The 15,962-nt window shown below is 38.2% G+C and overlaps 1 protein-coding gene across 1 annotated transcript in view; it reads left to right on the top strand.

The window, feature by feature from the left end:
• Positions 1-289: 289 nt before the first annotated feature.
• lgr6 (leucine-rich repeat containing G protein-coupled receptor 6) overlaps positions 290-15,962 on the top strand; it is a 73,180-nt gene continuing 57,507 nt past the window's right edge. Inside the window, exon 1 of the mRNA XM_026199275.1 lies at positions 290-698. Coding sequence (XP_026055060.1) covers positions 505-698 — 194 coding nt within the window. The 5' untranslated portion in view covers positions 290-504. The remainder of the gene's footprint in view (positions 699-15,962) is intronic.

The following is a 15,962-nucleotide window of genomic DNA, read 5'->3' as shown; positions in this document are numbered from 1 at the left end:
GTGAGGGAAGGATTGTGGTAGCTTTAAAGGTATGATGGGAAAACGTAGTAAAATGAGATCTCTGCATACAGCATACAGTCCCCCCTCTCAGAGTTCGGCTCTACTGCTTCCTTCCAACCATCCACTCCAGCTGCCTGAGGCAGAAAGAGCGCGCAAGAGAAAGTAGGAGGAGTGCAGTGCCAGCCGTCCCCGCCCTCCAAAAGCCTCCAGCCAATCAGAGGAGTGCTGCAAGCTTCCACTACAATAGGTGAATGTCTCCTAAATGAGATGAGACGAGAGAGAGAGAGAGAAGACCTGTGTAAGACCCTGACTGACTCATTCACCCATGGGAGTTTGAAGTGACAGAATAAATCTAGAGAGACGAGGCTCAGGATAACATTTCAGAGAGCTGAGAGCGGACAGACACACACACACACACAAACAGAGCTACAGCTGAGTGAGACTGCAGAGAGACAGACAGATATACAGCTCACCCACAGAAAGACAAGAGTTGGAGTCATTGTCATGTTGGTGGTGTTACTGATCCTGCATGCCGTCTCGTGTGCTCATTCTCACGGGTCGCCGGGTGCCGCCGTGCCTGGTAAGCAGTGCCCATCTGCGTGCCAGTGTGAGGAGGATGGCATCCTACTGCTCGTGGACTGCTCCGAACAAGGACTATCCAGTGTACCAACCGACCTAAGTCCTTTGACATCTTACCTGTGAGTACGACCTCCTGCTTCCATCGCCTGCTTTGCTGAGACTGAGGGGTTGTGAAAAGTTCTTGAGGGATGTTTGGTTTGATTACCTTAAATATCTTCAAAAGGACGCTGAAAGATTATTGTTTTATGCCTGGATGAGGGGTTTGGAAGATATAAAAGGCTCTAGGTTATTCACAGACTTAATGGTTCTCAATTGGTTTTGCTTCAAGACCCTGAACTTGTGTCACTTAGATATTAGTGATTGTTCAGAGGTGAACAAAACTATTAGAATTTGTTGATATTACCATGAGCTACAAACACATGTAAAGTTATTAACAAGAAATAGACTGACAATATTGGTTTCATAAGGATCTGTGGTTTCATGCTGTCAGCGGTTGCACAAAACACATTTAGGACTTCATAAATCATATTTATGCTTAAGTGCACCTGTATTTAATGTAGTCTGTGGCATGTTTTCTTTTATCTTGAGTAGTTTGTTCGTGGTTTATCAGGATGAGTGCAAGTCATGCTATACCTGGCATTTGTCTGATTTGACAGTTTCTACTAAGTGACAGATGGATTTGTGCTAAAATGCCATTGTTTAATTGAGCGCATGACCTTCATGTCAACGAGAACCATATGGGAAGTGTTTTTCTCCTCTGATTAATGCTTATATTTTAAATTATCATGATTATTAACATTATTTATGCTATCCCAATTATGATTATGAGATTAAATGCATTATATTATTAAGACTTTCTTTTCTGATCCCATTTAATGATGTATGACATACATGTGATCTGTCTTGAGTGATCGGTGTTGATTTGCACCTTCGATCAGGACTGTAATACAAAATATGTGAAACTACGTTGACCCAAACGGGACACTTTCAGCACGAGCGAACCGTACAGACTGCTTACCAAACGTGAAAAGCAATGCTGGTTTCCTATGTGTCCTGTGACAGTTCTCAGTGCAGCGGTATCTGATGGGAACGTGTGTGTAGAGTGATGCAGTGGGGCGCTCCGTACAGTATTGGGTTTCTCCATGTCAGCTGGAAGCCTGTTGGGTTTAAGTCCATGCTAATCGCTAAGGCATGCCATATGTCCCCTGATTGTGAATGATGACGCAAAGGAGGACTCAAATGTTCGCTCATAAAACGTTGTGCAGCTCACGTGAATCAATAACTGGAGAGAGTTGTGTTTCAGGCTTCGGAGGAAGCGTAGCTCATGGTTGGGAATTGGATTGCAAACACATGTACCACAACCTTTCAAACATATTGAAATGTCTTGAGCAGTGTCTCTAGACAGTTGCAAGTGCATAAGATTGTATCTCTTTTTTATTCTGCAAGTGCTATAGGGATTTTTATTGCTTCGTGCAATGTATAGCATGACTTTATATGTAAAATTTGTGTCCATTTAGTACGTTTATTAAACACTGCAGCAAACTAAACTATTAATATAATCAGGATTTTTATGAAACTTGATGAATAATCCAGCTAATACTGTTGGTCAAACTGATTCTGCCAGGTATTTCACAGATTTTGAGTCTTTGCAAATCAGACCAGCAGTCTTTCACATGCAATGCCTATTCTTACACTTTCTTTCTTCACTGGAGGAGAGCAGATTGATGTAAATATTGACTGAGCTTTGATGTGCATGTCATTGTTGAGATGTCAAAGTGTGTGTTTAAGCACGATGGAGACCATTCTGCAAGAAAGCTCTCTTCTACTGGCGCCATTTACTCAAAGTGCTCATTCATCTGTCATCTTTTTTCTTTTCTTTTTTTATGCCAAACTTTTAGACAAACCAAGAAAAAGTGTGTGCATTAGACATGTACAGAACATGCAACTGCTTTCCGGTCTGATTTCTATTGCATATGCCCTGGCCTGTCATTATTATTCCACTTCGAACTGCTATAACTTCTAATCCCTGCCCTGAAAACTCACCAAACTTTAAATGCATGAAGTGTCTGTGACCAGTTCTTGCATTTTGACATTTTGCTGACATACAGCAAAGTATGGTGACCCATACTCAGAATTCGTGCTCTGCATTTAACCCATCCAAAGTGCACACACACAGAGCAGTGAACACACGCACACAAGCAGTGGGCAGCCATTATGCTGCGGCGCCCAGGGAGCAGTTTGGGGTTCAATGCCTTGCTCAAAGGCACCTCAGTCAAGGTATAGCCGGCACAAGATTCGAACCCACAACCTTAGGGTTAGGAGTCAAACTCTCTAACCACTAGGCCACGACTTCTTAATTAATCAGCCCAGCACCCCATTGTACTGTAATACATTTTTCTTTTAATTATATATATATATATATATATATATATATATATATATATATATATATATATATATATATATATATATATATATATATATATATATATATATATATATATATAATGCATTTTCATTAACTGCTTTTCTAGTGAATCTAAATAGTTTACACTTTAATATGCAAATCAGTAATTGATAAATAAATAAACAATCAAAGTATTCTGTCATCTCTGCAAAAGCATCCTTACTCAATTGATTAATTAATATTATCTATCTATTACTGCTTATTTGTCTATGGACATAACAAGCAAATACTATCATCATTATTTTATGCATAGTGAGTCTTTCTTAACATTACATTTAGAATAGTTTATAGAGCAAAAACTGGGAGCTGTGCAAACGTGCTACTGAGAAAGCAGGCAGCGGCGCTGGACATTCTGCCAGTATTAAATGCCTGTCCAGTCTCGCTCTGCAGCAATCGCCCATATGGGACAACAGGTGCCCTGAGGCGCGGAAAAAGTCTGTCACCAAGAGAGTCTGTTTTTGCACTGATTTTTGTTTGTTTCTGTTGGTTTCAACAGGAGTGGACGTTAGGTACATCAGATGAGGAATAGTTAGAGATTGCGGTTTGTACACTAACATGAATAACACTGGCATACACATTCCTAAACACACTGACTGCTGATTGATTTATATTTGTAGATACGGAAGATCTAAAAAACCTGGAAATGAAGTCTTCACACAAAGTCCATGGCGCTGTTGCATTGAGAAGAAGCAGAACATCAGATGCTCATTCAAAATTCATTTACTCACGCTAAAACCTCGATGACTTTCAAACCTCCTTTTCAAACCTGTATGGCTTTTTTTTTTCTTCTGCAGATCACAAAAGAAGATATTTTAAAGAATGTTTTAACTGTTTTGTCTATACAATGAAAGTCAATGGGGCCTAAAACAACATTGGGCCAACACTGACTTTCATTGAATGAACAAAAATCGTAGAAACGTTTTCAAGATGTTTTCTTTTGTATTTCATGAGGTTGAGTAAAAGATGGCAATTTTCATTTTTCACCTTTCACCCTCTTTTAATGTCAAATTATTGTTTGTTTTTCAGTACAGGTGCAGATAGAAGCCTGTTAGACTTTCAGGAGATTAAAAGTCATATTAATCCAATAACATTATATTACAATCACATATATGACAGTTGGTTTAAATTAGGAAAGCAGGTGTGCTTTAAGGCAATTATTAAATAACTATAACTGTATTAAAATAAGGATAAAACCCTCAATTCACAGAACACACTGAAAATGTATTTTAGAGCTGCACTGAAACGAGTTAGCATCAGGTTAGCTCAGCTTAAGATGAATATAAGTATCAACCAGCTCAAACCTCAAAGCTGTCAACCCATTCCCTGAAGCCAAGGTCCATACATTTTCATCTTTCAGGGCAATTTTCTACACAAACACAAATTAATGTTGAGCTCGAGCTGAGGGTTGCAGACACATGTTTTCGTTTACTGGCCTGCCTCAACTTCCAGTGCTTTGGCCTTGAAACCTTTTAGAGTCAGAAAAAAGAACAGCGAGTGTGTGAAAGATGTCTTCAAGTTCTGAAGTGTGTTGTTTTATCTGATTTGAGGGCCATAAATCTATTAGTGGCCCTTTTGACCAGTGATTTATGTTTTAAGGGTCAAACAGGAAGAGTTAACACCTAAATCACCGTGTAACAAATATTACAAACAGCTGGAACACACTTATCAATTATGTCACATGACCATGAAACAAATTTTAGTTTAGTTCAGTCAATACAAAATGCTGTTCACAACCCATTTTACTAACATAAATACAGACATTAAATGAGAAGAAATTACAGTAAATAAATCCACTGGAAGTTTCTGTGCATTTTGACATTTTACATATCTGATATTATAATTAGGCGATGTACAACAACCAGTGCTTAAATTAGTACTATTTTAAATATCAACTCAGCGGCCCTATTTTAATTGTTTTGTCTTACAATTATTAAAATGCTTTTCAAATAAAAAAAATGCTTTTCAAGTGGATCTGAGATCTTTCGCACTTTAATATGCAAATCAGTAATAAATAAATAAATAAGTGTTGATTTTTTTTTTTTTTTTAATGAATGCAAGATTCAAACTTGTGTTACCAAAATCTCTGCCCATGAGGCAACCATGGGCAAGACTCCAACAGCAAAATATAATTTGATTTTTTTTTTTTTTTCATAGTGACTGAGTGCTGTTGAGAAAGCAGATGTCAAATATATGTTAAATTTTACCTAGCACCTAGTTGCTAACACACACAAGTTGCTACATGGTGCTCATGCTAAGAAGAGAAGTTTAAATAGGACTTACAGGTACATTGTTTACCGATCTCTTTCCTGCCACTTTGTTGCATCAATTCGTGTCCTCTCTTTATGCTATCAATAAAAAAAAAATTAAATAAAAAAGCATTCACAAAAAATGTAGAGGTATGCCTTCTCGTGATCAGGGCTCAGATCTTCAGAATTGTTTATGCACTTCTGAATCCTAGTGAATTTAACTCTGGCAGCCTACATCATTAAACGGCTCCGAGGGCTCTAATGTTCTCTCCGTTTAACCACCTAAGCTCTTCAATGATACAGGGTGATAATGCTCTTTTCATCCTGGCAGTGGTGAACGCTTTGAGCTTTATAATGTGGTAAGTTTGTAGGCTGATCCCTCAGGGGGTGCTAGCAGACAAACTGCATGGACAATCACTCACAGCTTTGATGCTTATGGTTCCACTGCAAAGCAACGCAGTGGGATTCACATAGCGCAAAGAGCTGAGGAATAACATCACAGCTGAGGTGCTCCAGTCGATTTATATTTCTGTATGTATACCCTCCATCAACAGTCCATTACCAAAATCCAGAGTCTCCAAGAAGTAATACTCGAAATTTAACAAATATATGAAACACATGGACAAATTTGGCATTCTCGCTGACTGTTCCTCGGGGAAAGAGAATAAAAACTTTTTTCAAGTGAGACTCCAAATGTCAATGGGATATCTGGAATGGGGAGTTTATTAAAACCCACAGCTGACCCCCAGAAGTCCCCAGTTTACAGAGATGTACATATTCGCTGGGGTGAAATTTCACCCTGGGTTCATGACCGAAGTGAGAAGAAGGTGAAATTCTTGTATTATGTCAAACAGGAAGACGGCTTAGACTCTGACCGTTGATCTGAGCTCAAGGTAACCCAGTGGCCTGTTTACCTGCTTTGTGTGTCAGGACAGGTCATGGACAAGGCAACGGGGAGAGAGTTTGATCTTTTCAGAGCATTGGACAATTCAAACAGACATAGGAATCTGCCACACCGATGTGCAATGTAGTGAGTGAGTGAGAGGGGTCAGGATGTACAACATACCCTCCAGGCTGTAGGACAGACATTATGATCCCACTTGCAGAACCAAATCACTTTCATGATATATGACTACAAGCGTTTTCTCACGGCCTCTTTTTGTTTTTACTTTTCAAACTTCTCCATACTATTTTATGCAATTTGTGGAGAAAAAAACAACAACACATTCTTGCATAAATTCCTTAGTTCCTCAATTCAAATTCTGGATTAAAATGGCTGAATGGAAAGAAAAACAAATAAACAAAAAACAGGCCGTGCATTTTTTTCTCTCCAAGCTGAATGTCTTGTCATTAACACACGACTCCATTTGTGTACAAGCTTGTACACATACGGAGAGTTGCAGACTCAACCTCACCCTCAAACAAACATGGGAGTGATTGTTCATTTCCTTCTCTTCCCGTTACCTAACAGTGAAACGAGAGCAATTAGTGCCCTGTGAAGTCAGCCCGAAAATAGTCAGAGCCCATGCAGGATAAATAAACCAGTGGACCTACCGCAGACTGCCTCATCTCCAGAACATCTTTAAATAGATCCAGAGCTGGAGGAGAAGACCCAAATGCATCTACTCGGCATGCTGTAGGAAAACCAAACCTGAGGAGCAAACTCTGTGTGGGACCCCCTAACTATTATGTAGGATTGCAGAGATGTAGAACTTGGTCACATCGTCATCTATTACTGATTGAAGACTTTTTTTCCAGGCCACTTCGTTCCTGAGTTCCTGATCCATCTTTGAAATAAAGACGTAAGGCTGTAGGACAGAAGAAATGAAATCAGTCAATCTCAAGTGGTTCTTCTAGACAGCAATCAGATCAAAGGGAATCATTTGCTCTGCTTTTTGCAATGTATGTAAGCACAACATGTTTCAGAAGAGTTCAGACTGTTGTCAGATATGGCAAGATACCAAGATTTACCATCAGAAGTACGACATCTCAAATGATTCAAATGACTGTAAAAATGGACTCATTTGTCTCCATAGGAATTTTAGGAAAAATATCTGTGGGAAAGATTATTCTTAAGTGAGATTAAGAGAATTTGCATGGTCTATGAAAGAGCAACCACTGAGCAATAAAATTCTCCCATGGGTTCTGGTAAGGGAATAACAACTGAATCGGTGGCTAAGTGTGGATTCTGTTCTTTTCAATGGTAGAGGTTCATAAATCACCCCCTGGGCAAACTTGACAATCCATCACAGACCTCTGTGGGGGTCTGTGTGGGGGTCTCTTAACCTGTGGTTAAGTCTTTAGCCACATTTCACCATCGACTCTTTGCATCTGACAGAAGCTATAAACGGTGCTTTTGAGGTGACATGTTCTCACCCCCTCAAACACCACAGGAACCCTTAAGGGAGGACCATGGCTGGGAAAGAAGATACCCAGAATACTGTTCGTTAAGTGGAAATGGTTTATACAGAGGCATAGATTTCAGATTCATGATCCTAACTGTAAAGGAGCCCTGTCGCACCAAAGCAGTAATGGTTAACTGCTCATCCAGAGATGCTTGTGATCCACACATGTGAGAAGCAGTCTTCTCAAATAAAGGAGCAAATGAAACCTTCTGAGTTTCCAAATAGATTACTTTACATGCATACAGCTTACAGCATTACACAGTCCCCCCTAATTCTTTTTTAATGAGTTTGCTTACATTTGCCGCATTGAGAAAATACAACTCATCCAAGATTGCAATATGTAGGCCAGGAAGGATCACTGGCCAGACTGAGGCAGGCTCAAAGCATTTTTTTCTCTTATCTGAACTATTTAGGGTTGTGCCTTGCATCAGGAAAGATTACTCACTGAATCCTGGTTACTATCTATGTATCAGGCTTTTTTGAGAAGGTTTCCTCGCCAAACTAGGAAAGGGAACTCTCATAACCTGCTTCCCTGTCAATACCAGAGGACGATTTGCGTCATAAGATTTAATACAGCAACTGGAAAAATTCTGTAACCAGACAAAAAAATGCAAATCATCTAGGAATGTAAATTGGATTGACACTTTCTTAGTCTTTCATGAAGGACTCAAGTTAGGGCATTTCTGATGGATGGCTAGTTTATTCTGGGCGTTGTGTCTAGCAGGAAAAGATGAGAAAATGGTTGCTTAAGAAGGGAGCCATGAAGTATGTGTGACGTGCCGGAGTCGCATCACTTGCAGCTGCACATCTCTGAAAAAAAAAGTGGAACTAGAGTCCAAAGAAATCCATTCAATGCCCATTGCATCATAAACCAGCCTACAATGCTCATACCTCACATGTGCATGCCGAAATGCAGGTGGTGTCCTTAAACTGTGAGGAATTTTCACATCAGGAACCTTGTAAACAATTTCTCTGAAAATCACAACTTTGTTTGATGCTTTGTAGAATTGTGCCAAAGAAAACATAGTGTGCATTTTAAGAGCGACTGTGGGAGAATAATTCAAATCAAAGCCAATTATTTTGTAATAAACTGAAAATTACCACTCCAGGAGTTTCCCGGAAGGATGGAAAAGGCCTGTTTGACTGTATGCCGAGAAGTTAAACAAGATTGAGTGCTAGTGTACTTTCAAGCTGAACATTGCGTCTCCCAACTGACCAACCGGTAACGCTGATAAACGAATGTGATCAGTTTCCAATAATACCATTAAGAAACACTATTGCAGGCAAGAACCTTGCCATCTGTTAAGGTACAATCCTTTATGACTAAAACCACAGCATGTTCTTACTTGCCAAACTGCTGACGAACACCAAAGATATAGGCAAAAAGGCATTACAGATGATTTGCAACTTTGAATATGAATAGTTGTTATACTTTGAGACTTAAGAATAAAGAAAGTTGCCCAGCATATAGTATCTGATGAAAATAAATGAAAAGAGTAAAAGCTGATGTTGAGGTCACCATGTGATTTATTTTATTTATTTATTTATTTTTTTTTTTCATTTTTTTTTTTTTTTTTATTGTGTTCCATTGGCTTTGTTAGATTTGGTTTCCCAACTCAAAACTTGAAGCAAATGTCAATGGAAAAACTTTGTCATTTGCCTGTTGAACAGTCAGTATCTCCAAGCACTATTTCCCATGACCAGTGTCTTGCAAAGTCCGTCAAATAATCTTGTACATCTTCTTTAGAGTTGGGATTGGGACCTCCAGGGACAGGGTTAGCTCCAGCCAGTGAAAAGGATAGATGGAGAGGGTGTTTCCTCCGCTCAACCTGCAGTTGTCTCAGCTGCTCGCCACTGGGGACAACAGGAAATTTATTGCAATAATCATCTCTCTAGGCAACACATTAAATAGCTCACTCCTGCTTTGAAAAGGCTTTGAAATACATTCTCTTTGATACTTGATTAGAGAGTGAAGTTTTCAGGAGGTGGCAAACAGTCTTAACATGTAGAGAGTTGTTGGATATTTTTTTATGTTTGCTTCCTTTAATGTTAATGTTGTTAATTGGATATTTTACTATATTTGAAGGGAGTAGCTATTAAGTTTAGCATATTTTATTTTAAATATGATCAAATTAGTTTCATTTATTATTTTTATTTTTTTTACAATTTTACAAGCAGCAATGTTTAAAATTTTACTATTTTACATGCATCAATGTTAAAGTGTGTATTTTAGATAATCTTTTATGTCTACATCATGTTTGAATTCAATCCTCTCCCAGAAGCTGGTCAACGTTTTTTAGTGTAAACTTGTATAGGTCAAAAAATGTTTTTTGTTTGTAGAAGACTGAACCAAACTACATATTGGGCCCTGTAATGATTTATTGGACATTCCAGATGAACGGCGAGCAGAACATGTTGAATGCATCATAAAAATGAAAACATGTGTGATTTCATGCATTGTGAACTCTCTTTGTGGCATAAAACTTGTGGACTAAAATGAAGTCTGGACTACATCTGAAACATGACTTCAAAACTTATTAGCATACTTTTGGAGTACTAGGCTTCAAATATTGTAAAGTTAACAATAGAGATCAATGCAAACTTCAATACTAATTAAACCGCAAGAATATTTCTGCTTTGGGGCAAAGAGACAGTTAGACCATAAGTGTTTTGAGAGACTGCATGTGTTGGAGCTGAACCAGTTAGTGTCTATATCTAGCAATGGTGTTCATGTGAATTGAATCTGGCGTGCAACATTTTCAATTCCTCCCTCTTGTCTCCATCGTGTCATTTGTCTCTTTACCTAAAGGGTGTCCAATCCTGCTTCTGGAGGACCACTGTCCAGCAGAGTTAACACAAATAAACCTACCTGAACCAGCTAATTAAGGACTTACTAGACATACTAGAAACTTCCAGGGAGGTGTGTTGAGGCAAGTTGGAGCTAATCTCTGCAAGACAATGGCTCTCTAGGACCAAGTTTGAACACCCCTGCTCTACCTGAAAGAGGTCAGAAAAATGGTCAGTGATATCCTGACGAATAGCACACATGGTGCGACATGCACATGCACACAACCTGGGCTGGAATCTGATATTTCTGTGATCTCATTATACATTGAAATATTATAATGACAATACATACTTTATCTCAGACAATGACATTGATTGATATCGCATTTCAATTCCAAATGACATTCAAGAGAATGTCCACTGCCATGCAGAGTTTAGCTTTAGCCTTACCAAATAAACCTGAAGAAGCTAATCAATGTCTACTATGGCTACTGGAAAATTCTGTGCAAGTGAGTTTGATGTTTGATGAGTTGAGAAACTAAGTTTTAAAGACGAAACGGTACAGGGAATTTTAGGATGCCAAAGTTTTGTGCACAGTATTGCTGAGCAAAGACATGCAAAATATCAATTTCTAGTCTTCTCAGAAACTTTATGACATGTGAATTGAACTCCTGATTGGGCTTAACAAAATAGAGAATGATTCTAAGTTGTGGAAAACTATACATCATGTGGCTAGCAGCCTCATCTCAGTTTGTAATTTTAACTCAAACCACTTTCTGTGACAGTTTTGACATTTTTAATCCACACATCAGTCGTGATATATGCAATCTCATGGATATATTTTGATGACATGTGCAAAAGCATGGTCAAACAAAGCCGCAGAGACAGTTCTGGGGTCTGTCTGTCCTTCCACATAGTTTTTCTCCATTCCTCATCCACTCGATTCACTCATCCCTTCACTCTGAGATATTTGCGGCTCTGTCTTCCACAAAAAGAGTAAGACACTCATGTCTTTCTGTCTTCTTTTCTCGTTTTCTCCCTTTATGACCACAAATTGCTGTCATTATGTGACGCATTGCAGTGGTGATGGCTAACCAGAGTCTGGCCTGTGGAGAAAACCACGACAAGCGAATTAAGAGCTGAGGGAAATTGAGGGCCTGTGTATGTGTGTGTGTGTGTACGTGGACCACCCAGACTCTCATAACCAGAGGGTGAGACCACAAGCAGGAGCGACTCTGTTCTGCAGCCCGCATCTCGGTCCCTCACTTTCTGTCTATATTTAGACCTATTTGTTTCTCCTTTGTCTCCTTCTCAATCGCTCTTTCTGCTTCATTCTCTTGCTCTCGCAGTCTTATCTTTGTGGTCGTATAAACTGAAGCCAAATCCATGAGACCCTATAAGTTAATTTCATTGGGAAAGTAACTTATATGCTTTACAATTTAATGTGCTGAATCTATTTTTATGCTCATATATACCAAAGAGAGAAACTTTTATTACTTAGAAGCTGCTTTTTGTAGTTTAGGAGATTAAATTGGGTTCTCAGTTTCATGTTTGGCATAATGATACAAATGAGACAATTGCTGACATACAGGTAGTATCTAGATTAGCAATATTTGGTCTTTGTTTTACTATCATAGTCCCTCAGAACATTGCAAATCTGCACTATTGTAAATCGTGAATACAATTTCCATTCAAAGTCGGAAACATTTGCAAGTGTCTTGGTCCTAAAGAGTCTCACTTCTCTCAAAAACTTCCTCCAAACTTCAATCTCTTCCTCCAAGGTTCTCCTCTTCCGTATTGCATTCCTGTCCATAAAGCAAAAATGGTTTCCATGCGGATTGCCCATTATGTCAGTGGAGCGATGGTTATCGGTGCTGACCCAGGTCAAGCTGCACTGTAAACAGGACTGTGTTCAGAGTCGGACGGCTGAGGAGAGAGGTGCCACGCTGAAGCCAGACGACGGGACAAGCCCACTATCAGCCCCAGCATCAGGATCATGGCTCCAGACTGCTCCCTCTCAAGCTCCTCTCAGAGCTGGAGCCTCCCGCCCCCCATTTTACCAGGGAGGGAATGGGTGTTGGTTTGGGTGTTGGCTCGTGGCTGATTCTCCCCATGGCTGTAGTATCCACAATGCATGAAGAAGAAAAAACGTAATATGTAGATGCAAAGACTAACCTTCTTACGCTGCCCTTTCATGAAAACTAAGAAAAGCACTTATGAAAAGCAATGCTAATGTTCTTTACATGTTACAGTACATGTTCAATTAAAGGTAAGCTCTGTAGAGAGTGAATACAAATTCAAGCTTTTAATTGTCTTGAAAAAGGTAGTTGCTAACGCATGGTTAAATATGATAACAATGCTTGTTGGGGACGTAAAACATCAACATTCTAATATTTTAATACTTTTTTGGATGTTGTTATATATATATTTAGAGTATATAAATTAGCTTTACAGTACAGAATCAAGGTGCTTCATTGCTGACAAATGATAAAAGCCATTTGCAGGCTTTGTTTTCAGTTGATTTTATGTAAATATCTCTGTGTTCTCTGTTTTATAAAGTATCCTGTTACTATTTCGGTGTGTGCAATCATTGAAACGTGGATGAAAAGAAATTGCGAGGATCTGAACAAATAGAAGTAAAATGCTGACAAATTTAGACTTTTTTTCTGTTCATCAGCAGACAAAAAAATAAATAAAAGAAAACACAAAACATGGCTGCTTAAATATTATGTAATATTATTAAAAATAAAAAAGAGGTACTTTCAAGTCCAATGTATGAACTGCTTGTTGGATCTAAATTAATAGATCATATCATTGAGGTAAATATTGTATACACATTTTGTGGTTATCGACTTTATATGGTCATAACCAAAGGTGATGTCCAAAGTTATATCCAAACTCAGGTCATGACCGTATAAAGACTGGATATAACTTAGCTTAGAACTATTTTAACAAACGAATCTCAAGTTAGTATGTCGTGCTCTGCATTTTGTGTTTTAGTATTTATATCTGTATAATGCCTTGTTCCATAGGATCCATTGTAAGTGGATCACTCTAAATGTATTTTCTTGCTTTATTTTTGGTGGCACTTTGCACAAAGCATGGGACAGACATTGTCAGTAGAGTTTGCATTGAACCCAGAACATTTTTTCATTTATTCCACTGTTCCTATATAAGTATAAGTAAACCCATAGTCTAAAAGCACTGAATGTGTACATAGTGTGCTAATATGCGGTGAGAAGCAGGTACATTCAAAGTATCACCAATACCCTCTTTGAAGACTCAAAGGAAATGTGTTGACAGGGAGTCTGTTGAGGAGGACAGGGTGCGGTTTGATGTTGCTCACATTGCTGCCGGCTCAGTGTGTGTTTGGCTGCAGGCCAGGACAATGTTGTTAGAGAAAAGCACTGAGTGAAAGATAGATGCCTGTAATTACAACGGGCCAGTACACTGAGGAGCCCGCAGAGTTCAGATGACCACAAAGTCTCTATTAGAACTTGTTTTGGTGACGCTATTACAGTATCCATTGATACAATATTATATTTGATTAAAAATGACAGTAAAGACATTTATAGAATGATTTCTGAAGGATCATGTAACACTAAAGACTGGAGAAATGGTTGCATGAAATCCGGCTTTGCAATCACAGGAGTAAATATATTATTGAAACAGGAAAATATATATATATATATATATATATATATATATATATATATATATATATATATATATATATATATATATATATATATATATATATATATATATATATGATCCAAAACTTTTGAACTGCTGTGTACTGTATGTATCCAAATCCAAAGCATCTCAGCAACACTATTACAACAATCCTCTGGAAAACTTTGATCTTGGCTTCCTCTACAAGTCTTCTCAACACAACAGATTTCTTGCTTTGCATGATTTATCTAAACACAACTTTTATGAACGCCACCAAAATCACGAGAGAATCAGCCTCTGTCTGTGTGCCTATGAGTTTCATTACTCAATTAGGTATGACAACATTTTTGTTGGTTCATAACCTCTGGATTAGTGAATGGCCCTCATCCCAGGACGTCATGGTGACTGCACAGTTCATCAACAGCTTCTTCCGTGTTTCTTAGGCGGATAGGAACACATGTTTTTGACAGCAACAATGGAGAGGAGAATTTAATAACTTCCTTCTGCATTCTTATTGAGTTCAACAGTCCACATTCCTTTTGTCAAATTAAATAGACAAGTGACTGTTCCACAGATGGCAAAAACAATCATTTAGTACCAACACATATTAATAAAAGAAGACAAAATAACAATCATGTGCCAATAGTGACAATAACACAGAAATGTTCCTGTTTATTGTCAAATTTTTTGACATGTTTTAGGAAACTTTTGTGTAGAGCGCTAAACATTTCACACACTATGTGCATTTGTTAACTTAAAGGTGACTTGTGTAAACTTGTTTTTCGATGTTAAAATTCTTTCACTTAATATGCAGAGACAACTTTAAGTAAACCATTTGTATGTTGATTTCTCAACAGTATAACACAGTAGTGTTGTGGAGCACATCAGAGCACTGTTGTTTTTGTTTGATTATTTTAACCAAATTGCCACAACAACAGCTTTACCAGTGGAATACGTTTGGGACAGGGCGATCTGTTTGCTGACCAATGGCAGATTGGTGGAGTATTTGGAAAACCTGTTTAAAAACAGTAAGTAGGTGCTCAAACCAATCAATTTGACTTGAAGCAGCGCATGCTGGTTAGAATTTTTTTATTTGTTTCAATGAATGGCATTAAAGTACCAAAATGGCAATTTGAGAACAGCCGGCTGACTCCACAGTTTCTATATAGGCTCTGATGACGATACAGCTTGTTTCACGATTGCCTGTATTCACAGATGACAACGATTATGTGTGTTTTGTGAACTTTGGGATGTGGAAAGTGTCCGACTTTGGTAGTGTTTTGCACGACACAGTTTTCAACTAAAAACATCTTAACTCTTTTATGTATTTTGGCCATTCATTTACATGAAAATGCAATTTAAGCGACTCAAAGCACAAACTTTTAAAAAAAACAATTTTCAAAGTATATGTTTTTGAAACGCTATCATTATTATCTCTGTCTAAACAAAAAAGTTTGTACTTGTGGAAACTGTGGAAACCTCTTTGGTCATTTTCGTGAATCAATGCGAATGGGGATCCTTTTGATAACATTGTTGTCTCCTCACAAAACCTTTTTAAAACTTTTACGTTTTCAGTACATAGTTGTCATTTAAATGTATTTATGTCTTGGTTTATAACTATTCCCTCAAGTGCAAACGGAAAATCTCACTGATCTTTTGCATCCAGTAGGAGCCAAAGTCCTATTATTTTTGCCTTTGGTGCTACTAGCGGCATAGAAATTCCACTATTTTTATCCAATAAAATTACCCTTGTTGGTGTAAACTTGTGTTGTCATGTGGTTTGACTTAAAAAGATAATGTGTA

The sequence above is a fragment of the Carassius auratus genome, chromosome 23 (genome assembly GCF_003368295.1).
Source record: "Carassius auratus strain Wakin chromosome 23, ASM336829v1, whole genome shotgun sequence".
In the NCBI taxonomy this organism is placed as follows: domain Eukaryota; kingdom Metazoa; phylum Chordata; class Actinopteri; order Cypriniformes; family Cyprinidae; genus Carassius; species Carassius auratus.
Note: the sequence above shows the minus strand (reverse complement) of the source record. Positions and strands in the feature narration are given on the sequence as shown.